Genomic DNA, 24,098 nt, shown 5'->3' with positions numbered 1-24,098 from the left:
TACTGAATCAATGATGAACTAACTTTAACTGGAAAACTGAGTGTTTAACACTGTAATGCTGCTTTGATGCAATCTGTATTGTATAACATTAATGGAACGTTTGTTCAAACTTATCTGGTCTTTAAAAAAAAAAAAAACTGGTCTACACAAAAACATTATTTATGAATGAACCGCTTGTTTTAAAGCTTTCATTTACTCCACAGCTTCAGCAGCTAATTCCTCTTCATCAGTGATGCTATAGATGGCTGTGCGTGTGTTTCTCTGGCGCATAAGGCCTGTACAGTGTTCATTCAACATTTTTTCCTGAAATGCTTTAGTTGGATTTTTTAATGTTAAATGTAACATTCCCATAATGTTTGCAAAATGGAATGTTCCTGTAACATTTGCATAATCAAGAAAATACGTTTATTTTTTTTATTTTTTTTATAATTTTGGGCGTTCAGAGAACATTCAGAAATAATGTTTTTATAACTTAATGGGAACGTTAAATAATTGGTCAACACAACACATGAAAGAGAACTGCATTTGTCAAGCTATTTCATTACGTCTTTAATGAAACTTTAAGCATAAATAAATGTCATGAAATATGGGTGAATGTTGGTAATGGTTGGTGTCGGTGTGAATCACAGAAAAACAAGGGAAGAGAAGATGCTCAATGAAGTATCATGTGATGGGAATGTTATTTTTTGGGGGGGTCTCACTCAATCACTTCATTTAGGTCAAATTCTTCCTCCTAATCTTCCTCTAATAACACGCATGAGAGCGCTGACCTGCTGTAAACACTGGCCTTCGGAGCTGAAGCTTTATGTGATGGGTAATCCTGACTGGAATCTTTTATTCGAGATGTTTCCAGAAGGGAAGCCGTGTGAGCGCAGTGTTTGTTCAGCAGCTTGACTCTTGCGCTTGGGAAAAACTGCTCTCCTCAGGGCACTGTGACATGTCAGACTCAGTTTCATGAACTTAAGACATGCAATAACAGTGCATTAGGACGGCTTTGGCCTGACTCAGACTATGAAATCTCTCAAGGGTCACTAACAGAGGTGGTCCTTATTTTGAAATTCAAGGAATTATGAAGTATGTTTAGTTTATATAAGAAATTATGATCCGCACCCACGAGAACAGTCCTTTTCCGTTTTATTTAACGAGCATCACCAATGGGGAAAAGACACAAGCGTTTCAGCTACCAAGCCTTCCTCGGTGTGTAAAGCAATTACACCCCTCCACTGTTCAAGTCACCAATTATGTCGACATCATCACTCATTAGTCAATGTTGAATCACCACAATCATTAAAACATTTCCCTTTAACTACTAAACAATTTTCACAACACAAAACAACATATTCACTAGTATATCACGCTACACATCCGTGACTGAGGCAAGAGTTATCTTATTCATTTATCACTATTATACAAGCCTACTGTTATAACCATCTAACATAATTGCTTTCATTTAGGTAGAAACATTTTCACGACTGAAACATTCGATTTAGTATTGTGGGTGATTTTTCTGTTACATCAGATATTGGATTTGCTAGCAGAATGAATTTGATTAATAAAATTGTGTTTTATTGAAAATGTGTGCTATTTAATATCTAGTAACTGTTTTAATAAAAATGCTGTATTAAAGGTTGGAAATATAGTACATCCTACTTTATCTGCATACAGTACACTCATGTAAAGCAAGATACTGTATGCTGTATAGCAGATCTCAACAGCTTGATTGTTTATATCGTTAAATGTAAAATGTTTATCTTGGAAAAAATGTAACTATCAAGCTCTAATCTACTTACTGTGACTTTAAGATATTATAATATTCACATTATGATTTCTAAATAATGTGTATTGTGTGCTATATCAATAAAAAATAGAATTAAAATGTATTTGACTTGATAAAAGCAATGCTGCATGTCTAATTTTTGTTTAAAATGATTTAGGATTCCACCTGTCCAACAAAACAAGTCAAATTCCTTCCTAATTCCTCAGGAGAAATGAAAGATCAGTTTCTGTTGATGGTTTGGTTTCGATATCTGAAGCTGTCATGAGTTTTCCATGGTTAGGACTGAAGACAAATACTGATATTTTAGACCATTCTTTTGTGACACTGGTTTCCTGTTTTTGAATGCCAATATCCTTGTGCTCTCCATACAAAAAATGGTTTGTCAAGACAGTTGTGGAGGATCTCGATGAGTCTAAACTGGGCCGATGGCTGCGAGTCAGGCCTAATCATACAATCACACAATGCCTGACCTCTCTAATGCTCTTGTGCTTGAATAGAAGCAAATCCCTTCAGCTATGTTATAACATCTAGAGGAACGCATACGTGAGGCCAGTGGGGCTGTTATCACCACTTCAGTTAGCTTCAGTGTTTTAGAATAAGAGCAGGTGAACACATCTAATGTGATCTAAACACATAGGGGTAGTTCACCCAAAAAAATAGAATTCGGTCATCATTTACTCTTGCTCTAGTTGTCAAATCAACCCGTATGAGTTTCTTTCTTCTGTTGAGCACAAAAAATATATTTTGTAAAATGTTGGAAACAGTTGATGGTAGCCATCGACTTCCATAGTATGGGAGAAGAAAAAAACCCACTATGGAAGTCAATGGCTGCCGTGAGCTGGTTGGTTACCAGCACTCTTCTTTAAAGCAGATCTCTAACTAATACAGACAAACTAGTTGGTCATTGCATGAGCCAGATCCATCCTCTACGTCTCACGATCTTGATCTCTTTCTCTCCGTGTAGCCGCGTGTGCTCTGACTTCCTGACGTCTAGAAGTGAGGTGAACCGATCTGGAGAGAGAAGCACAATGTCACGATCAGATGAGGTCAACAAAATGACAGAAAATGTCTACAAGGTATGTGTTCAATGAAAGGGAACAATAAATAGACAATCCAATAAAAGGATGATAAAAGGAGACTTTTTTTTTATTTAGTTGCAAACATATGTCTTAGAAATGTAATATTTTCTTCATATTTGCTTTATACATATTTTTGTGCAAAAAAATGCATATATCAACTAAAATAATTGACATAAATAATGAGAAAAAAAAACATTTTTTGGTCACTATGTTTGTCTATATGTAGAGAGAGAATAATTTTATATAATTGTTAAATATATATATATATATATATATATATATATATATATATATTTTGAATGCTTGTCTGCTTTTTTATTCTTTTTAGAATACAATCTTTTCTTCTTTTTAAAAATGCAATAAAAATATGCCAAAGCATTTAATTCTTTTTTATTAAACTGTTTAAACACCACCTAGACATTTTAAATTTTAAATGCCACAAAAAATATAAATTAATTGTAAAGGTATATTTCAGTCATTGTGAATTGTATTTTTAACGGTATTTTGAATAATAATAAAAAAGGGTCGTTGACAGTCCATTTTCCATTATTCCACCTCATGTATCGCTCTGTCCTGTTATGACTATGAGGGGGTATTTGTCCATTTTCCATGTCTTCCTGTTTCAGTATTTTAATTACTGTTTAAATGTATACAGTTATGTCCTAATTGAATGTGTTGTTGATTCTGTGTTTAGGGCGTTCTGGACCAGTTCAACCCCAGTCTGAAGAATTTTGTCACCATGGGCAAACACTATGAAAAGGCTCTGACAGGTCAGACATCATTATGTAATAATGTAATAGTTCAATTTCTCTGTGATGGGCAAAAGTCTGGAAATTAGTGTGAACTTGGATGTATGTCATCAGCACTTCACCTGCTTGTACACAGACTGCTGTAACATGCCCACGCTCTCTCTATCTCTCTTTCTCTATTTCTATTTCTCTACTTATCTATTTCTATCCCTCCAGGCGTCACAGTAGCAGCAAAGGGTTATTTTGATGCTCTGGTCAAACTAGGAGAGCTGGCCAGTGACAGCCAGGGCTCGAAAGAACTGGGTAAGACACTTCAAATCCAATCACAGTGAAAATACCAGAAAGATTTGATTAAATAAATGTCCTCGAAGTTAAATAATCTCTCAAACTAATTGTATGGTCTGGTTCATAACCTAAGTATTGCACCAGAGTTAAGTCATTGCAAGTACAGTATACTTACAGCACATTTGCAATTAAAGTACTGATGTTGTCATGTAATTCCACTTAATTATTCAAATGAATTGCATAAATCAAGAGATGTTAGACAAGATGTTTCGATAAAAGTGAAAATGTTGCAACATGTTAATAATGTTATAATATTATTATGTTATATGACCCAAATCTAATTTTATAATTAGAAAGTGTGTTTTTCTGCAAACTACACTACATTATCAATAAGTGCCTTAAAGTTGACTTAAAAAATAAATAAATACAATTTCTGGTTATTTTAGCTGTTGACCAAAACATATTCAAGTTACAGTTATATAATGAACTTAAAGTGCAGACTCTGAGCTTTAATTTGAGGATATTCTCATCACATTTGGAGGAAGGGTTAATGAGTTACAGCTCTTTAATATGTACCTCCCCCCTTTTTCAAGGGACCATAAGTAATTGGACAATTGACTCAAAAGCTGTTTCATGGACAGATGTGGGTTATTCCTTCATTATTTCTACATCAGTTAAGCAGGTAAAGGGTTCGGAGTTGATTCTAAGTGTGTCTCAGAAACATAAAAAGACCTGGACGTCCACGGAGGACAACAGTGGTGATGATTGGAGAATCCTCTCCATGGTAAAGAAAAACCCTTTCACAACATCCAGCCAAGAGAAGAACACTCTCCAGGAGACAGACGTGTCTACAATCAAGAGAAGACTTCACCAGAGCAAATACAGAGGCTTCACCACAAGCTGCAAACAAGGCCAGATTAGACTTTGCCAAAAACATCTAAAAAAGCCAGAGCACTTCTGGAAAAGCATTCATTGGATGGCTGACATTAAGATCAACCTGTACCAGCATGACGGGAAGAAAGAAGTCTGGAGAAGGCTTGGAACACGGTGGAGCAGTGTGCTGCATGGCTTCAGTGGCTCTGGGTTACTGCTGTTTAGAGATGATAAGACAGAAGCAGCCGGATGAAGTCTGAAGTGTATAAAGATATACTCTCTGCTCAGATTCAGTCACATGCAGCAAAGTTGATCGGGCGGCGCTTCATAGTACAAATGAACAATGACCCAAAACATACAGCAAATACATTTGTGTATAAAAATGGTTGTAATTCTTGAGCATTTTATGTTGTATTTTTTGTTCAACCTCTTGAATTAATGCTTAGTCTGCACTTCAATTTCATTTTGATTGTTTCATTTTTATTCTATTCTGGTGGCCAACATTATGACAATTGTGTCAGTGTCCAAATATATATGGACCTAACTGTGTATATATATATATATATATATATATAAAGTTAAGTCCATATATAATGATTGGTTTTAAATTACAACTATCAGTTCCCATGATTTAGATCCAGTGCTGTTTTGGTACCATTGAACGTTTTTATTTTAAGATTTTCCATTTTCCTTTTAATTTTAGTTAAAGTTTTAGTAATGTCGTGTTTTTGTCTTTTTTATTAGGTTTACGTATATAGTTTTTGTGCTTTTATTTTAGTTTTATGTAGTTTTTATAAGTCTTATTTCTGTTTTAGTTTTAGTTAATTAAGTAGGCTACATCAAAGTTAAACTAAATGAAAAATGTCATTTGACAACTAGCCAAAAATATTTTAATTTTTATTTCAGCTAGTAGCTAAAGTGTCATTTCTCATTTTCATTTAGTTCACTTAGCTTATATACATTGTTTTCTTTTCATTTTTTTAATGCTTTTAGTTTTAGATAGCTAGGGCTTTTCAAATCTGTTTCTGAAGCGACACTTCCGGCAGAGTAAAGTTAATGGTGAGAACTGATTGTGAAAATGTAAGTAAATTTAACTACATTGTTCATACTGCATCAGTGCTTACAGGAAACGAAAGCGTAAAAACAAGTGACTACAGCAGAAGAGAATGAAGAGGCAAAGCCTGTATGATAAAATGGAGATGAAGAAAGTAAGAGAAAGCGAGAGAGGGGCAAAAGAGAGAGAGGCCTTTGTTGAAAGATTAACAACACCACATGATCTCATTGTGCTGCTGAAAACAGCGGGGGTGGACGAGAGGGAGGGAGGAGGGCAGGAGGGAGAGATGCCAAGCTGCACACACACTGTTGCTCAGTAGGGGATAAAGAAGGCCAACATCTACGGCTCGGCCCACTGGAACCGACAACAAAACATGCCACAAATTCACCCTCAATGAAACGCAAGAATGGATAGATAATGCCATGCATATCACATCCTCTGAAGGAAGAAATTGCTCTTTTCCATTTTGCTCTTTTCCCAATAATTGCATATGCATCACAGTCTGCAGTTTATGATTATGAACATGCATTTCAAAAAGTTATCATGCAGTTGTTACATTTTAAATTGAACTTTAAAGTGACCCTATCGTGACCTTTATATGAGTGAGATGTCATTATCAGGTCGTGTATGAAAGTATGTTTGATAACACATCTGTGAATTATGATGCAGATCTCATGGTTTGTGTGGAATGTCTTTGACACGTCTTCTCATATTCATATTGATTCAGGTGATACGTTGTTCCAGATGGCAGAGGTTCATCGGCAGATCCAGGTCCAACTCGAGGATGTGGTGAGTAAATGGGATTGCATTGTTGGAGCAAAGCTGTACAGTTTCAGCATAGTATAAAGAGTGGTGGCAAAAACATTTTTCTTGTACATTCTTAGCATGTTCGTTCTTACAATCACTTCACTTGATAATTAACACCTCTGTTTTTTTCAGAATTTAGCAGTAAGAAATTACTCGTTATGCAGTTTTTTATATCGACTATGCATTCCGTTAGTTTCCCAATTTGGTGTGTTTCACTGGGCCACGAAGAAATATAGAGCTGAGTATCATCAGCATAACAGTGAAAGCTAACACCATGTCTCCTGATAATAACTTCCAAGGGTAACATGTAAAGCGTGAACAGTAACGGCCCTAGTACTGAACCTTGAGGTACTTCGTACTGCACTTGTGATCGAAATGATACCTCTTCATTCACTGCTACGAATTGATGGCAGTCAGATAAGTACGATTTGAACCATGCTAAGGCACTTCCACTAATGCCAACAAAGGCCACGTACACACTGCAAGTTTCAGGAGTGACAACCGCATTTAAATGCGGGAGTGAGTCCTGTAAATGATAGTTCCATGTGGGTACAGAACAGCACTCGCTCCCGCATTTGTAACCACAGCATCATTCTGTCGTCTTGCAGGAGTGAATAAAAGTTTAGCCGTTTGTTATGTGCCATTTTGTTTTACTAAAGACTCTTTTATTAATATCTCTAATAAAGAGATACAACCATGATCAGATGATAGAAGCATGTCATTTGTAACTCTAATGAGAGCAGTCTCAGTACTATGATACGGTCTAAATCCTGACTGGAATTCCTCACATATAACATTTTTCTCTAAGAAGGAATATAATTGTGAGGATACTACCTTTTCTAGTATCTTTGACAGAAAAGGGAGATTTGAGATCGGTCTGTAATTAGCTAGATCTTTGGAGTCAAGTTGTGGTTTTTTAATGAGAGACTTAATAACAGCCAATTTGAAGGTTTTGGGGACATATCTTAATGTCAATGACGAATTAATAATAGCCGAAAGAGGATCTATGACTCCTGGAAGCAGCTCTTTTAGTAGTTTAGATGGAATAGGGTCTAACATACATGTTGTTGGTTTAGATGATTTAACACGTTTATACAATTCTTCCTCTCCTATAGTAGAGAATGAGTGGAATTGTTCCTCAGGGGATCTATAGTGCACTATCTGATGCGATATTGTAACTGACGGCTGCATGGTTACAATTTTATCTCTGATAGTATCGATCTTGGAAGTAAAGTAGTTCATAAAGTCATTACTGCTGTGCTCTTGGGGAATGACAACACCTGTTGATGCTTTATTTTTCATTAATTTAGCCACTATATTGAATAAATACCGGGGGTTATGTTTGTTTTCTTTGATCTTCCTTAAGCGTAAAGGAGTAAGTGTATCTAAAGTGCTAGAAAAGAGAGAGTCCATAGTTTCTGTTACATGATCAAGTTGTTCTTAGCTATTGGATATGCTGAGGAATTGAGATAAATCAGGAAGATTCTTGCAAAGCAGTCTTGTGTGTAACATACTTGTAACAAGGTGTAGAATTTACAGTTTTAGCTATATTTACACAAGACTAGATAATGATCTGAGAGATCATCGCTTTGCTGCAGAATTTCAACACCACTAACATGAATTCCACGTGACAATATTAAATCTAGAGTATGATTTCGACAGTGAGTAGGTCCGGAAACGTGTTGTCTAACCCCAATAGAGTTCAGGATGTCTATGAATGCTGATCCTAATGAATCTTTTTCATTATCGACATGGATATTAAAATCGCCAACAATTAAGACTTTATCTGCAGCCAGTACTAACTCTGATAGAAAATCAGCAAATTCTTTAATAAAGTCTGTGTGGTGCCCTGGTGGCCTGTATACAGTAGCCAGTACAAACATCACAGGGGATTTATCACTAACATGTGTTTCTCTAGGTAATGTTATACGCAGCACCATAACTTCAAACGAGTTATACTTAAAGCCTGCCCTCTGAGAAATACTGAGAATATTGCTATAAATTGTAGCAACACCTCCCCCTTTACCTTTTGTACGTGGCTCATTTTTATAGCAGTAATCTTGGGGGGGGTGGACTCATTTAAAGTAATGTATTCATCTGGTTTTAGCCATGTTTCTGTCAAACAGAGCAAATCTAGATTATTATCATTGATCAAATCATTTACAAAAAGTGCTTTTGTAGAAAGGGACCTGATATTCAGTAAGCCAAGCTTTATCAATTGTTTCTCTGTATTGTAAACATTTTTTATTTGTTGGGCATCAATTAAATTGTTACTCTTACTTTGGTTTGGACGTTTTCTGTATTTTCTAGTTCAGAGAACAGACACAGTCTCTATAGTGTGATATCTAGGTGAAGGAGTCTCTATGTGCTGAGACTTCTGTGACGTGAGGCGGCTAGCAGACGGTCGGTTTAGCCAGTCTGTCTGCTTCCTGACCTGGGCACCAGTTAGTCAAGTACGAACTCTAAGACTATGTGCCATATTTCTAGAGAGAAGAGCGGCACCACCCCAGGAGGGATGAACACCATCTCTTTTCAACAGGTCAGGTCTGCCCCAAAAACTCGTTCAATTGTCTATAAAGTCTATGTTATTCTGTGGGCACCACTTAGACATCCAGCCATTGAGTGGCGACAGTCTGCTATGAATCTCATCACCCTGGTAAGCAGGGAGCGGACCAGAGCGTATTACAGTGTCTGACATCGTACTTGCAAGTTCACACACCTCTTTAACATTATTTTTAGTGATCTCCGACTGGCGAAGTCGAACATCATTAGCGCCGATGTGAATAACAATCTTACTGAATTTACGTTTACCATTAGCCAGCACTTTTAAATCTGCCAAGATGTCAGGCGCTCTGGCTCCAGGTAAACATTAGACTATGATGGCTGGTGTCTCTATTTTCACGTTCCGTACAATAGAATCGCCAATAACTAGAGCACTTTCATCAGGTTTCTCAGTGGGTGCGTCACTGAGTGGGGAGAACCTGTTTGATGTTCTGATCAGAACGGAAGAGTGGTGTTTTGACCCGAGACTAGGCCGCCTCACAGTCACCCAGCTGCCCTGCTGCACGGGCTCTAATACCGGAACCAAACAATGTACAGGACTCCTAGAGCTAGTCGCATCCAAAGCAGTATCTACAGCCCTCACATTCTTACTATCCTCAACTAAAGTTTGGATGTGTGTCTCTAGTTCTAAAATCTTCCCTGTCAGCCTAACTATATCCCTGCATTTATCACATGTGAATACCTCGTCGCCGACAGAGAGAGATAAACTATACATGTGACATGAAGTGCAAATAACAAGAGGAGAAGCCATTACTGACCGTGATAGAGGAATGATTTACTTACCACTGTTGTTTGATGAACTCGTGAGTTCAAACGGAGCAAGAGAGAGAGATGAAAAGGAGCGAGAAAAAAGAAAACAATAATAGACGCGAATAGAAACGCGAGTGGAAACGCAAATGACAAGCTAACCGGCTAACGAATGCTAATGCATGGCACACGCGTTGCACTCGCGGTTTTAGATTAAAAGCGAACGATCAAATTAGTCAGATTAGTTTGATAGATAATATCAGAAATATGGAGGGAATTAAGTTATATTTTATCAATTTAAACTTTATGTTGTAGTATAACATAGTAGTATACTTAAAGTATGACATAAAATTCACTTTAAGAAAACTTGCGAGTATACTTGCAGTATAAAACTACTAAACTAGTAGTTTACTGAGACTATACTTCAAAGTGTACTAAAAATGCTACTACAAGTATTTAATTAGCAAACTATCAGTATACCTATGTTCAAGTTTAGTATAGTTGCAGTACAAGCTAAAAACTTTGATGTAAACTAGTTGTGTACTTAAAGTTTACTACTGTTATACTTAAAGTATGCTTAAAAGTATACATTTATATACTAGAATGTGGGCCAATTTAGTCCCAAGGAGTATTGAAATAGTACACTTACAAGTATACTACTAGTGCACTGATATTTGTATACTTACTACATAAAGTATACTTAAAAATATACTTGAACTTTACTTAAGTATACTTAATAAAATCAACTTAAAGTATGCTACTTTTTGGTAAGGGTATAGTGAGAAAAACTATAATGAGCAGTATTTAATGTAATAATTCCTTTAGCAGGTGCTGCAAAGAAGTCATATTCTGAGACAAAACACCAGAGTGCCACAAGAAATGCTAGTTGTACACAACAAATCAAGAAATGTTAAAGTGCCAATAGAAACACAGCACTAAAATGTGCTGTAGATATCTCTGTTTTAGTTTAGTGAAATGTTCTGAGGCTGGAGTGACCTGTGTGTTTCCATACTCACTGTATTTGCTGTGTTTTCTGTCTGTCTGCAGCTGAAGCTGTTTCATTCAGAGCTGCTGTCTCAACTCGAGCAGAAGCTGGAGCTAGACATCAAATATCTGACCGTGAGTGGACATCGCTGCCTAACTAAACAACCTACTGAATTTACTAACTAGCGGAGCTCAAACAAGTAAACACAGAGTTTGTCTTGTAAACCCTTTGAGGAAATGAATCAGAAAAGAGTACTATGGGAATGAACTACTCCTGAACTCTCCGAAACTTACCAGAAACGTGATATACTGTATGAAACCCTTTGTCCAGGGGACGCTGAAGAAGTACCAGAGTGAGAGGAAGTCAAAGGTGGAGTCCATTGAGCGCTGTCAATCACAGCTGAAGAAGCTGCGGAGGAAGAGCCAAGCTAGTCGCCATCCTAACAAATATGGAGACCAAGAGATGCAGGTACAAACTTCTAATCCCTCTAAATGATCAAACTTTGCTGTCACACACAATCTACTCGATGTCTTCTGTCGTCTGACTGACAGTTTATAGTTTTTCTTTTAGTGTAATTGTAGAAACGTCCAGCTTCAGCTGCTGCTCCTCGTGTCTCGTTTCTGTCAAATCTTGACTGATTTTGATCAAGTAAAGGTCAGAATAACTGCAGTCATATCTCCAGATGAACTCTTACTGGACTGAAGCAGCTCAGCTTTACTTGATTCTCCATCAATCATTTTCTAGATAAATCAGTGCGTCTCAAATCTGATCATCAGGATCTTTGTGCTCAGATTGAGCCTGATGTATCATGATACAAACCAAAAAACACGATTGTTTTTAGATTTTGTCTATAAGTTCAATAAATCATTTAATTAAAAAAACAACTATTATTTAATATGTCAGACTTTAGAGGGTTAAAAAATAAAGTTTCATAAACCAAAAAAAATTTAATTCTTGGGTTCTGTGAACTTTTATACCATCTTCAACAAATGTTTTGACTTAATGACTTTATTGAATGAAAAGTAATAATAAATTTTCTTTACACTTTGAATACAAGCATGCACATTAAAATAAATGTTTTATAAATAGTGGTATTTGAGTAATGGTGTACAATTCAACAATAAACAGCCTGAATTAATTTTCCTTGACATTAAATCTTTTACACATATAGTATTTTCTCATGAAGGTGTACAGCTGTCCTGTCTGTGATGTCTGATATCACTTCCTGTTTTATGGCTTTCTTGTCACATGACAGCAAATTGGCTTCCCTGACATTTGACTTTTTTTTTTTAAATAGTAAAAACATTTTGTAATGTGACTCAATAACCTTAGAGTTAATTACATCCCAATTTGGCCTGGTCACAATCACCCTCGATTGGCGCGGCAGTAAATGAACAGTAAGTCACTTTGGATTAAAACAGCTGCTGAAGAACGGAGTAATTGTGTTGCTTGCCAGTTCTTTGACTGCTGTGTTCATTACTGAAGACTTAGTGTGGAATGTCATGTACTGCCAGTCATTTGTAGTTTGTATGACTCATAATGGCTGATTGAGCGGAGAGAAGGCCGTCTGTGCGACCCAGTGTCCTACATATTAAAGCTGATTTGAGAGCGGAAGACTTTTCCTCCATGTGTGAACAAGTGTTTGTTTATTTGAGCATGTGTGTCCTCCAGCACGTGTTTGTTCAGGAGCGAGTCTATCTCTGTTTATGTAGGCCTGAGCTGTGCTATCAAGAGCATTAGTCTAAACATGTTTTCAGAAGAAAAAAAAGAAAGAGAAAGTCATTTAGTTTTAGATTAAGCAGATATCCGGAACAGCTGATTTGAGGCCAGAAAAAAGTAAGACTGATGTCGTGAAAAAACAACGGAATGAGAGAGGGGAAATTCATGAAGTAAAACAGGACCGCAGTCTGAAAGATGTTTAAAAAGGAAAATATAGGAGAAAATGACAGAGATATTCAATGAAAAGGTCAGTTAAATGAACATTTGGAACAGCATTATAGTCATTTGTGGGAGAAACTGGTACTTTAAGGCAGGGTTCATTAGTTTAATTAACTATATTGAATGTAAAATGTGCATTAAATGCAAATTAAGTGCTATGTTCATTTACACACGAGCAGCTCATGATGCAGTGTTTTCAGCTTCTTGGTTCACAGTAAATACACTGAACTACATTCATGCATGTGCTGTGAGTTTAAACCGCATTTGGAAATGCAGTGTGCACTAGGTTCGCTTTATTTACATATTTGCATAATTTCCAGCATTTAGAGAGGATTTTAGAGCATTTCAGCAGTGTTTTGTGCACGTGCATTTTAACATTCAGAGGTAAAAAGGTTTAGACATAAATATTAGTGTTGTAACTTGTAAATAATAATGATAAAACTTATTCACAATTGGAGTTTAAAACTATAATTTTAGAATTAGTTTAAACATAATAACAACAACTATAATAATAATAACGATGATGATGATGATGATGATGATGATAGTAATAATAATAATTATTAATTTTGATCCATTTTATTATTATTATTATTTAATTTGATTAGGCTCCTAAAACACCAGTGTGAATGTAGACTGAGACACAACAACAAAAAAGAGGTTTGAGTCTACTTTAAAGTCCAGCTGCAAAGTCAAAATAAAACACTTACTAACTAATAATAATAATAAAGATATTATATTTTATCTGTTTACTGGCATGTCGTGTGATCAACTTTAGAGAACCGTGAACAAACAAACTTAAAATCTCAGGGGGTGCTTCAAGTAAATATTTAATGGCTAATGGTTTTGGGAGCCCCTTCTAAAAAGAGTCCCATGCTTATTTGATGTAAATTCTCTCTCTGTAACAGTATGTGGAGCTGATGAGTCGTCGGCAGGGCGAGCTGGACTCTCTGGTTGCGGTTGGTTATCGCTCCGCTCTGACAGAAGAAAGGCGGCGCTATTGCTTCCTGGTGGACCGTCAGTGTTCAGTCACTAAGATCCTCATCAACTACCACTGCAAGGTAACACTACAGATATCAGCTTGCTCAGATGTGAGATCAAATCCATCTGCTGTAAAGGAATAGCAGACACAACAGCCTCACCGGAAAAATGTGCCGACATTCTAGCAAAACTCATGAAAAGTACCTATATGTACAATTCACTGTGGTTTCCAGCTGAAATGAACAGCTGTGACTCTGCCTGGAGCACAAAACCAGTCATAATAAGTATATATTTGTAGAAATGGCCAACAATACATTGTATGGGTCAAAATGATAAATTTTTGCCCAAAATCATTAGGATATTAAATAAAGATCATGTTCCATGACGATATTCAGTAAAATTCCCTCTGTAAATATATCAAAACTTAATTTTGATTAGAACTTAATTTGAACAACTTTAAAGGTGATTTTCTCAGTATTTTTTTTGCACCTTCAGATTTCAGATTTTCTAATAGTTGTATCTCCGCCAAATATTGTCCAAACCTAACAAACCATACATCAATGGAAAAATAATTCATTCGGCTTTCATGTGATGTATAAATCTCAATTTAAAAAAAATGGACCCTTATGACTGGTTTTGTGGTCCAGGGTCACATATGCATGTAAACGTGCTCGGTAGCGCACCTGGAACAGCATGTAAAGCACTCAGGGACAAGTCCCTTGACACACAAGTCACTATAAAAGAGCTCAAATACTTGTAGAAGCAAGATAAAATGGCATTCTTCAGCAGATGGATTTGATCTCACATTTGCGTTAACACTATCCACCAGCCTACTGTCTTTTAAACTATGAAAGGCTCTTCCAGTTTCAGAAAGGCTGAAACAAATCACCTCAAATTCTGAAGTTGTGCAACAAAAAAATCATCATCTGTCAGTTTGATAACGTGAAACATATCAATGAATAACACTGGCATTTTAATGTGACATGCAAAATCAAGAATATCTGTAGCAAGAGCTCTTCTCTGTGTTCTCAGTATCTTTCCTCCTGATTATTTTCATTTTTCCTTTGTATTTCACTGCAACAATATGAACAAAGAGACAACATATACTGCACATTTGTGGCTTGCTTTCACTATGTATTTATGATATGTCCCATATAATAATTCACTTGAATTCACTAAGAATTAAAAAAATCACAAAGGCTTGTTTTCACAATTTAAAATGTCCCCTTTGCACTTCTAATTCCTATTAGCGGTGTTTACTGGAATGTGTCTATAGCAGGAAAGGACAATATTTGCAATCTTTCAAAATGACGGAAAATATTATCACTCAGTCTTCCAGCCACCGCCTGCATTTTTTATTATTTTAATATAAATTTCATGGCCCCCAGAATATTTTGTTGTTTGAATATCTGAAAATGCATTATGCCAAAAGAATGAACTGAGCTTCTGCTTTTAAACAAATAATAATAATAAAAAACACATTTTATTCTAGCTTCCTGCATTCTTTTTTTTTAAATGAAAATGTGCACTTTTTCCAAATATTTCAGCGTATTTTCAATTGTCTTAGTGCAATACACACAATCAAAAAGTATCCTTTTCACTACACAAAATAAACGTATCGTCTATATAAATGTTTGATTTTGAAAGAAGATCACAATGTTGTGTTTTCGTTGATTAAATCAAATATTCTCAATATATATTACAATAATCTTATGTTTTGAAACCGTGATTGTGTGGATGAAAGGTTTTGAAAGAAGGACTAGCGGTGTTAAAAAATTTTTGTACTTAGAGTTTTGAAAATATACTGGAATATACTGTTGCAAAAAAAAAAGGTTAGGTGTAAGGCCGGGTTTAGTGTAGGTGGTATTGTGTGTTCAAATATTAGATGCAATACAGCATTAACTTTTTGGTCTAATAAAATGTTGCCAGATTGATCTGTTTCACATAAAACTGAACAAGCATGTAGTGCCACTCACTGGACATTTTACTTTCAAGAATCAGCATAATGTCATTTTGCATCTGTGCCAACAACTGTGTATGTAGTGTTTGAAATATGAATATGAAATATGACTGGTGAGATGAAGAGAGTCTAGCCAGAGCACTTCTGTAGTTATTACAGTAAGCTGTGTATATAGCCATCAGCAGTCTAAAGATCTGGTTTTGTTTGGTAGGTGAGAGAGCTGTTGTCTCAGAAGCTGTCCTCGTGGCAGCAGTCATGTGTGCAGCCGACCAAGCTCCCCGAGCGAGCGCTGAGCCTGCTGCGTCACACCGCACCCCAGAGCTCTGGAGGAGCCGGACTCGCCGAGGTCCTGCGCAACGCCAAGCTGGGAATCACTCAGCCCGGAGAACAGGTCTATCACATACATGCTTACATTCATCTCAACACACGTAATGAATGGCTGTGCTCAAAGTTGAATATCAAAGGGTTTTGTGTCTGTTTGGTAATGATGGATTTGTGGACACATCAACGTTTTTAGATTTGTGGAGTAAAAAATATTATTTTCATTTTGAAGAAAAAAGCAAAAATTAGACCCAGGACTAGTGGCATGTCGTTATTACTTATAAATGTAATACTTAGTAATTAATTTGGGCTGTTATTCAATAATTTCTTGAGTTAAATGTAAATTATTTTTCATTAAAACCTAGTGAATTCAGTGTTGCTATTACGACATATCTTAGATTAAAATTAAATATTTTTAAATTACATATGTAAATATTGATATCCCTGTATATAAGTCATATAATAAATTTATCTTTCAGATTAATGTCTTTAACTGAGTTTCAGGATTGCTTTGTCTGTGATTGATTATTAACTTGTCAAAACACAATTTGAAATAGAATAGTTGATTTGGTATTTCATATGAATGGCATTTTTATTTAATATAATATACATACATTTCAGTACTTTTATAACATTTATTACATGCTTTCAGTGCTTTTTTTTGTTTGTTTGTCTTTAGTTTGTTTTTTTCTCATTTAGAGCGTGACAAATTTGAGACCAGTTATTTTATGATATTTTCCTCAATAAATAAATAATCGTATTTTGTATTGTTCGTTACTTTTCAAAGTGATGTTGTAAAAATAAAAAAGCACACCAAATACATGCAGCTGTATCATACACTAAATTCTTCCAAAGTAAAATAAAATAATCTTGAACACACACACACACACACACACATATATATATATATACTGTATATGATAAAATATGATTAAACAAATCCACACAATCCAGTTCAATTCAAAAGTTCAACCTAATTCTTTCCTAAACATGCTCAACTGATAAATCTTATGTAGTATTTTGTAGGACACAATTTTGTTATCAATACAAAATTTGTATCACATTTTCCATGTGTTGTTTCAATCGATATTAATAAAGGAGGCCCAAAAAAAGCTGCAGAAAAAGCATTTCTTATAACATCAATGTTGAATTCCCAATTAACCCCAATTAGATGTAGCCTGGAGCTAATTCCCAGTTAGCTGTAGAACTAATGATGGTTGATTTGGGTCTGCTCTCTCAGAGGCTGTCTGTGCAGGAAGTCCCGCCTCTGTTGAACGGTGACAGCAGCAGTCGTCCTCAGCAGCAGCAGTCTCAACAGAACCCCTCCAGTAATGGACACGCCCACTCCGGTTCTTCAGCAAACCCCGCCCACTCCCAGCCAGCAGTGGGCGTGTCCGGGCGTCAGTCTCCTCCCACTGTTAGCCACACCCCCAGCTCCACCCACAGCACCCCTCTGTCCCGCGCGCTGTCCAGCTGTCCTGCTGCTCCCGATCTCTACTCCACCTCCACACTGCCTCTGCCCCGGAGACAGTCCAGCGATACTCGCCAGGGATTCATGGGTGTGTGTGTGTGTGTGTGTGTGTGTGTGTGTGTGTTTGTGTGTGTGTGTGTGTGTGTGTGTTTGTGTGTGTGTGTGTGTGTGTGTGTGCATGTTGATGTGGTTTATGAGGACACAAATTTGTATAATAACATAGGTATGACAGAGGTATTACAATATGAAGGTGGTTTATGAGGACACTGCCTATGTCCCCGTAATTCAAAAGGCTTAAAAAACATACCAAATGGTGTTTTTTTGAAAAGTCTCCTGTGAGGGCTAAGTTTAGGTGTAGGGTTGGTGTAGGGCAATAGCACACACAGTTTGTTCAGTATAAAAACCATTACGCCTATGGAGAGTCCCCATAAACCACAAAAACCAACGTGTGTGTGTGTGTGTGTGTGTGTGATCCAAAGGAAAAAAAATCCACAATCCAAAAGTAAAACATAATAATGTAAAAAATAGGCTTCTTTTTATGTGAAATATAGTTTTACTTTTAGGTCAAATAATATAGACATTTCTTTATTTTTTAATATTATTTATACGATTATAGTATTTATTAATATTTTGAATTTGTTTTTATTTTAGATGTAATAATTTTAATTTTTAGTTTGTTTTAGTAATTGTGTACTTTTCTTATTTCCATTTAGCTTTAATTTATATCTATAACTATTTATTATCTTTAGTTTTAGTAATTTGAGTACACTGAATAAAAATGATACTACATTTTTTTAAGGTAAGTGGTTGCAAAAAATTTATTTTAGCTACATTTTAAAAAATATATCGAAAGTCAGTCAACTAAATTAGTTTATTTAAATGTAGCTAAAATAAATTGATTACAACCACTTACCTTAAAAAAAATGAGTTAATTCAATTAATAATTTTTTTTCAGTGTACTTAAACTTTTATTTATTTAAACTGAAACTATTGTATTTAGATTAGTTGCTAAGGTGATATATATATATTTTTTGTAATAATTTTAGAACAATAAAAACACTGTTTCACCATATCTTTGCACGTTTCCATATGTTTCTATGGAACAAAAAGGAGAATTGTTGGCTGTCAAGCTTCAAAAAGGACCAAAAACACCATTAAAACGAGTCCAAATGACCAGTGCGCTCTGCTCCCAGTTATAATCCCAAAAGCATTATGGCACTTTTATGGTGTGTTTGGCCTTTTGGGTGTTGAGCTTGACAGTCGTCATCTGAGATTGCCATGTGAAGATTCTTCAGATTTTATTTTTGTGTCTTTTTTTCTGTGCTCTCCTTCTTTTGTGTCCAGGCATTAACTGTGTGTTATGGTTGTGATGGTTCAGGTTCGACTCTTCCCCGTGTGCTTCCTCTCTGCGCCCCGTCCCGTGTGGAGGCTCTGTTCCCTCACTCCCCAGACTCCTGCGAGGGAGAGAAGCCTGGAGACCGAGGAGGAAGCTCCTGTCTGCTGTCCTTCCTGCCTGGAGACACTCTTTCCCTGCTGATCAGTGAACCCAGAGACGGCTGGCACTACGGCCAGAACGAGCGGACGGGACGGTATTTGACCACCAGCCTTTCAGTCAGGGCCAATTAAACACTAGCTATGCCTCATTTTTGTACTGATTTGTGGTGCAGAACTGAACAAGGCTTATATGGTTGTTTTACAATGGCTTGGCATAAAGCAAGATTTTCCTTTAATAAAGCAAGTTTAAAGCCTGTTCACACCAAGGGTATGCATTCGTATGGACAAGGCTCTGCTTTAGGATCTGTGTTATTTTAGTATTATTAATATACTAATATAGTATTAAGTAATATTCTGAAATTATTTGTGTTATTCAGTTTTATTTTATTTTTTGTAAACATTTTTGATCCAATTTTTTTGTCACTTTATTTTTTTTTTGTTAAGTTTTTATTCATTTGTATTTTAGTTTTAGTAATGTATTACTTACACGTATTTTAATTGCAAATAGTTGGCCAAGCAACATTTCTAATTTTCTTTTAGTTTGAGTTTTTTCAAGGAATATTTTTATTAGCTTTTTTTTTTTTTACATTTTTAAGAATTTTAATTTTTACTTTAATTTCAGTAATTTAAGTACTTTAAATGACTAAAACTAAAATGTAAAAAAAACATAATAGATATATAAAAAAGACCAACAATTAAACCAAGATTCAAATAGATTAAGATTAAAGGATTAAAACAAAATATGAATATTAATTTAAAATTAAAAGAAAATTAGAAATGTTGCTTGGATAGCTAACTAAGATCATTTTGTAATATTTATATTATTTTGTTTCTGTTTTATTTCACTTACTGAGATTTGTTAATAGGTTTAGTTTTTGTTAATGATAACAGTGGGGAGAGATAGTTAGTGCAAGCTTTGGGATCATGCGTCTGAATACACTGTAATCTATATTATCAGAGTGCATTAATAAGCATTATTGACTGCAGTGCATTTTATTTCATCTGGATTTTTCTTCATCAGCTATTTTTTTCCAGTCTTTCCATTTCGGACTTGTGTGAACAGGCCTTTTAAAAGCTTATTGCTGTTTAGGTTTATGGTGTCTCAGATATTCAGTCTTATTGTTATGCTGATGTTCTGAACTCTCCTTCATAGAAAAGGCTGGTTTCCCTTCTCCTACACACAGCCTTTCCCAAACACTCCCGGACGAGATCTCAGGTCTGCAGGAAAAACAAAGCCCCGTCTGAATGACATACAGTAATCTCTTGCTGCTGTCTCAGCAGGGCTTGCATTCCCATAACTCCCCTCTTTCTCTCTGTGTCTCTCATCACGGCTGCAGTCCTCCTGCCCTGTCGAAGGTGAACAGCACCAGTATGGGGCAGTTAGACAGACTTCCCCCCGTGGGTCCGATGCCGCAGGTCAGCCCTGACTCCGAGGACGAGAGGAGCGTCTTTTCCCAGCGCATCAGCACCTTCAGACCGCGACCCTACAGCATGATGAACCCCGAGACCAGCAGGATGAGGGTCAGAGAAACCACCTTCACTGTGACTATACAGTTTGAATGAAATTTTTAAAAAGTAGTAAATGTCATCACCCTCAGTTCATCCAAGATCAGGATGAGTTTGTTTCTTCATCAGGTTTGTATAAATGTGTCTCTGCATCAGTGTCTCAGCAATGGATGCTCTGCAGTGAATGGGTGCCGTCAGAATGAGAGTCCAAACAGCTGATAAAAACATCACAATAATCCACACCACTCCAGTCCATCAGTTAACATCTGGAGAAGACAAAAGCTGAAACACATCCAGCATTAAGATGTTTTTAACTTCAAAACATTGAAGTCCATAATCTATAATAACTCTTCCTCCAGTGAAAAAGTGCATCTGCTGTTGTCTCTCACATCACAATCCAGACACATATTTGTTCAGAGCTGTTTTGGCTTGTAAACGCTGCTTGATCTGCAGATTTCTCTCCTGATTCAGACCAGAACACCTTTTCACTGGAGGAAGGCGTTATTATGGATTATGGACTCATATTTTAGCAACAGTTTGAAGTTACATACGTCTTGATGATTTGTCTCATTTGTCGCAAATTTCAATTTTTGGATGAACTCTTCCTTTAAGACACTACAGGTGAATAGGGTAAAAAAAAAAAAAAAAGAGTACATTAGGTAGCCTACTTTTATTTTGTACTGCAGATTTCTTTTGTATTGTATTCTAAAATGTTATGTTAAATGTTATGTTACAGTTGAGATACTCGTGAATTAAACACGCACCGATTTGCATACAGTTCCAGAACATAAGTCTGAACATTGATTTAGTTGATATCTAGAGTTAAAGGTTTTTATATAGGGAATTTTGTGTTTATTTTTAAGCACAAATATATATTTTGAAGAATGTTGGAAACCAAACAGTTGACGGTAGCCATTGACTTCCATATAAAAAAAAAAAATTCTCCATACTATGGAAGTCAATGGCTACCGTCAACTGCTCCAACAGCTGAAAGAAACTCATACAGGTTTTGAGTAAATTGACAGAATTGAAATTTTTGGATGAACTATGCCTTTAAATGTGTGTTTTGGATGTTTTGATTCAATAATCTGAATAAAGACAAGTTATGGAAGCAGAATCTCAAACCTGAGCAGTGCATGCCTGTAGTGTCTCAAGATGATTCTTATATAAGATTTTACTTTTCTCACTGTAAATGTTCACTTATTTCTCTTTCTGACTCAATCATGCAAGTATTTAGAATATTGTTTATATTCTGCTGACACTGATGTGTTTTCATGCTCCTCAGATGTCGACTGATTTCGCCTCGACGCCTCCATCACCCACCAGGTAAAGCTAGTCATCTGTGTTCAGAAGAGCTCTCCGTGTCTCATGGGTTAGTTCATTAACCTTCCCCTCTTCACAGGATCAACCCGTTCGCTCATATTCGACTCAGGAAGACGGTGACCGATGATCGCTCCGCCCCTCTAATACAGTAGAGCCTTTGATTGACAGCCAGAGATGCTCCTGTGAGTGCTTCATGCCTCTGTTTCCCTGAATAACCCAACCTCTGAGAGGCAATAAAACACATTCAGACAATAACCAATATGAGAGAGTTAAGTGCATTTAGATCATTTAGAATTTAGCAGATCAAATGTATATTCTATATATATTACATGATCAGAAAAATGAAATATTTCATGCATTTTGAAATATTTCATACTTTATGCATTTTGAATGAGTGCATATGAGATAGAACATAAAAAACTGACCTTTAACATTTGATTCCATATTATGGACAACAGTTTCTTCAGTATTTTAATTCCTTTACTGTAATGTATGATGTTTACAATGAATCAGTCAATTACAAAATGAAGTTTATGACGAAACTTGTCATAATTTTTGGCAACTGATATTTGTAGAGATGATTCACAATTTAGTTTCATGAAGTATTTTAGATTTACTTGTCGTCAAGTATATATATATATACATATAATTTTTTTTCTGGTGTGCAAATGCACATCTCATAATCAAATTTTGTAAATGTGAATTCTGTGGTTATTTACTCACTTATGTCATTATGCTAGCATTTTTTTCTGCTGTCAATTTTGGGGTGAATTGTTCCTGAGTATACTTCCCACACAAAACAAGATACTTTCTCCTAAAACCTTTATTTTATTTTTTTGAATATTGAATAAAGACCAGGTATCCTAGAGCATTCTGGGAGAAGCAGGTGAACTGATTGTTGAAGTCAAAAGCAGGACTCGGCTGAATGGAAAATGGAGTATAATTATATATAGACAGGCTTTTGAAAGAGTTAGAAATGATTTTGGAAAAGCGTAGTGTTTGTGAAAGAGTGACGTGAAGAGGCTCTCAGCTCTGGTCTCTTGCCCCGCTTCCATCTGTCTCATGTATGTGTTTAACCCCAGATCTGTAAAACTAAAGCTTGTAGTCCTGAGTTGGGCGAGGGATGTGAAGGCTAAGAGTGAGATCTGAAGACGTGACAGAAGGTCTGGAAAGTGTAGACGTGCTGGAGGACGTGACTGTGCTGAAGTGCTGTAGCTGTAGATGAGAAAGACGGTGAAAAACACTTTTATACCATTATCATATATGGGACAGAAGACTTAAAGATGTTTATGTCCAGTGGTTTGAAATTAACCAAAAGAATGTTACTTTTGAGTTTGTGTGTTAAATCATTTCTGAATTGTCTGAAGAGTTGCTTATCGTTGTGAGATTTTACACTGAAACCAATCTAACTAATTATTAGTGCTGAGACCTTTGTTTACAAATATTTGAATTATTTCTCCACTCCAGGTCAGTTTGCTCTGATGCCTTCATTTATTAACTTTTTCTATTATAAAGATGTCTTGAAATGAAAATAATGCTAAAAGGTTAATCTCCAACCTTATATATGCCAATATAATGATATACTGTAATACAGTGAGCCCAAAAGTCTGAGAACTTTTTTTTCCATAAAGTATCATAATTGTAGTATTAAAATTAACATGAATTTGATATTTGATCATGTTCTCATCATCATCTGAGATGATCCAAGAGCACCTTGTGCTTGAGTGGCTGGTCACATGATCAAAAACACTCATTTAAACTTGATTAATGATCATTTCTTTGTATTAAATTCATTGAAATCCTAGACTGTGTTTCCAAGTGGAAATGAAAAGCATCTCAGACTGTTGGACGCCGCTGCATGTTAGTCTGTGAGTTTAATGTAATCACGGTTGAGCTGCTCATGTTGTACTTTTATTAAACATCCCAGAGAACACCGAACACGCATTTAAAGCAGGACTATACTGCACAACTCAGTCTGGCTGTTTTGATTATTAAATGCTTACATGCAGCCATCTGACAGACTTCCTCGAGATATAAAACCATCGTGTTCTGATATTCTGGACTCTTGAATGCTTTAACTTCATGATAACTGTGTAGCCTTTCTTCTTCTTTTTCCTAAATGAACTTCAATAAACAAAGTTAATCTCTGTGGTTTGGACTGGTTTCAGTCTCTATACACAAACAAT

General features: G+C 36.0%; 1 protein-coding gene across 1 annotated transcript in view; it reads left to right on the top strand.

Moving 5' to 3' along the window:
* Window positions 1–24,063, top strand: part of LOC306877567 (BAR/IMD domain-containing adapter protein 2-like) — a 25,446-nt gene extending 1,383 nt beyond the window's left edge. The window contains exons 2-15 of the mRNA XM_079429404.1: window positions 2,742–2,853; window positions 3,551–3,626; window positions 3,822–3,908; window positions 6,545–6,606; window positions 10,981–11,052; window positions 11,249–11,386; window positions 13,765–13,917; window positions 16,009–16,188; window positions 17,359–17,677; window positions 18,968–19,178; window positions 20,237–20,299; window positions 20,421–20,604; window positions 21,875–21,915; window positions 21,992–24,063. Coding sequence (XP_079285530.1) covers window positions 2,806–2,853; window positions 3,551–3,626; window positions 3,822–3,908; window positions 6,545–6,606; window positions 10,981–11,052; window positions 11,249–11,386; window positions 13,765–13,917; window positions 16,009–16,188; window positions 17,359–17,677; window positions 18,968–19,178; window positions 20,237–20,299; window positions 20,421–20,604; window positions 21,875–21,915; window positions 21,992–22,064 — 1,707 coding nt within the window. The 5' untranslated portion in view covers window positions 2,742–2,805 and the 3' untranslated portion in view covers window positions 22,065–24,063. The remainder of the gene's footprint in view (window positions 1–2,741; window positions 2,854–3,550; window positions 3,627–3,821; window positions 3,909–6,544; window positions 6,607–10,980; window positions 11,053–11,248; window positions 11,387–13,764; window positions 13,918–16,008; window positions 16,189–17,358; window positions 17,678–18,967; window positions 19,179–20,236; window positions 20,300–20,420; window positions 20,605–21,874; window positions 21,916–21,991) is intronic.
* Window positions 24,064–24,098: the final 35 nt, after the last annotated feature.

This window comes from Barbus barbus (assembly GCF_936440315.1).
Source record: "Barbus barbus genome assembly, chromosome: 12".
Lineage (NCBI taxonomy): Eukaryota > Metazoa > Chordata > Actinopteri > Cypriniformes > Cyprinidae > Barbus > Barbus barbus.
This window is presented reverse-complemented; position numbering and strand designations above follow the sequence as displayed.